The 1,690-nt window shown below is 42.8% G+C and overlaps 1 protein-coding gene across 3 annotated transcripts in view; it reads left to right on the top strand.

Moving 5' to 3' along the window:
* LOC127750118 (uncharacterized) overlaps positions 1-1,379 on the top strand; it is a 3,709-nt gene extending 2,330 nt beyond the window's left edge. Inside the window, exons 2-4 of one of the 3 annotated variants that reach the window (XM_052270697.1) lie at positions 289-399; positions 480-788; positions 882-1,379. In XM_052270697.1, the coding sequence (XP_052126657.1) occupies positions 674-788; positions 882-1,060 (294 nt within the window). In that variant the 5' untranslated portion in view covers positions 289-399; positions 480-673 and the 3' untranslated portion in view covers positions 1,061-1,379. The remainder of the gene's footprint in view (positions 1-288; positions 400-479; positions 789-881) is intronic. The other 2 variants (XM_052270696.1, XM_052270695.1) reach the window with 2 other exon arrangements.
* The last annotated feature ends 311 nt before the right edge of the window (positions 1,380-1,690 follow it).

The raw sequence follows: 1,690 nt of genomic DNA, 5'->3' as shown, positions 1-1,690 counted from the left end.
TCTTAACACGAAAATCACCCCACAACATTTTAATGTTTTTTCTCAGATATTTTATGGTCTCCGGTGGGATAACTCGTCAAAGTAAAACCCCGAGTCACAAATTGGTAACTTTTGGGGCCGAAGGCCTATTTACGACCGTGCCTTTTGCCTGACTACGGTGTCAGCGCCGCAGGCCTAGGTAGATGTATGCCAGGCGCGTCGCAGCGTAACAGTGTTTCGTGAGATATCGCAAAGCCTGTTACGCGAGACGTGGTCTGGCGTACATTTACCTAGTTTATTTATGGGCAGGAAGCAGTGAAGCAAGTGCCACAAGAACAAGAAGGAACGTCAAATCGGTCTACATGCGTTCATAGTCCCGACCTCTCAATAGAACAGGGCGCTCTGCTGAACCTTGTTCTTGTAAGTTTTCAGTCTTGTTGCCTTCTCAGCATTCTATTGTCCATAATACAATGGAATTTTATTATTTCACTCTATTGAAGGTTGTGCAAGCACATCACATAGGGACATGCAGCCACCACACAAAGTCTCCAACACAGATTATCCTTTCCCCTTCTAGACTTTTGTTTCTACTCTTGTTTTTACTCCCATACCCTTATTAATACTTCAAGCTTCATTAGTGAGAGGTAAATTGTTGATTGCAAATGAAAACACTAACCTTGTTATATCAATATTAATGCCTTTGTTTACAGGTAAAGTCCCTGTAATTGTTAATTCTCCTCGTGCATCTGAGGTACGCTCTGCCCCTACTCGGTCCATCCTTGGTCTACATACTAATAATCAGAACTTTGGTAAGATCTCTGCTGCTTTTTACTTTAGAATCTGATTTGTTGCTCTTATAATGTTAAGCATGTAACAACTATAATGTTATGTTTTGGTCCTAGATCGCTTTGGTCTAAGAGATATTTCAAATACTAACTCTGCTGAGCAACGATCCACTGCGCAAATAGTCACTCCACCTCAGGTAGACTCCAACACAGAAAATCCAGTGGTGTCTGTCATCAAGTCTATGTTCACTTCGTCACAAACTCAACCTGAGAAGCCCTCAAGACAAGTCACTTAAACACAGCTTTTGACTAGTTCAGAATTTGTATCTGAACTTCAAGCAAAAAAGGAAGTCAAGAGGAAGAAAGAAGAAGGAAAGCTAGAAAGATTAAGACAGAGAGAGCTGAAGAAGAAAGAAAGAGAGATGATTGCAGCAAGGACAAAAATAAAAATAATAAAAACAAGAAGAGGAAAAGGAAAGCTGACTCAGAATCAGAGGACTCCATTGACATGGATGACCCAGAGGCTGTCGTGTCAAATTCTGAAAAAGAGGAAGGAGAGGAAGAAGAATTATGTGGTGTGTGGCGACTGTCAAGAGCACAGAAGACGCCAGAAAAGAAGCAGACGTCAACGTGATGCCACCACGCGTTGCCGAGTGTTTTTTAGTGAAATTCAGGTGTCGCCAATTGCTCAGAGACATCAGAGGAGCGAAAATTCTGCAAGGCTGGAGGCGCTGACCTATTTAGAGGACCCTGACACCTCCTATCAGATGCTCCACAAATATAAAATTGTAAAGCGAGTTTTTCTCAAATATAATGTAAGCTTGCCTTCCTCTGCTCCAGTTGAGCGGGTCTTCAGCGTGGGGGGTCAGATTTAACTCCCCGGAGAGGGCGTCTGGGCGACGACAATTTCGAACGTCAGCTGCTTT

This window comes from Frankliniella occidentalis, unplaced genomic scaffold (assembly GCF_000697945.3).
Source record: "Frankliniella occidentalis isolate FOCC.00 unplaced genomic scaffold, Focc_3.1 Scaffold134, whole genome shotgun sequence".
NCBI lineage: Eukaryota > Metazoa > Arthropoda > Insecta > Thysanoptera > Thripidae > Frankliniella > Frankliniella occidentalis.
This window is presented reverse-complemented; position numbering and strand designations above follow the sequence as displayed.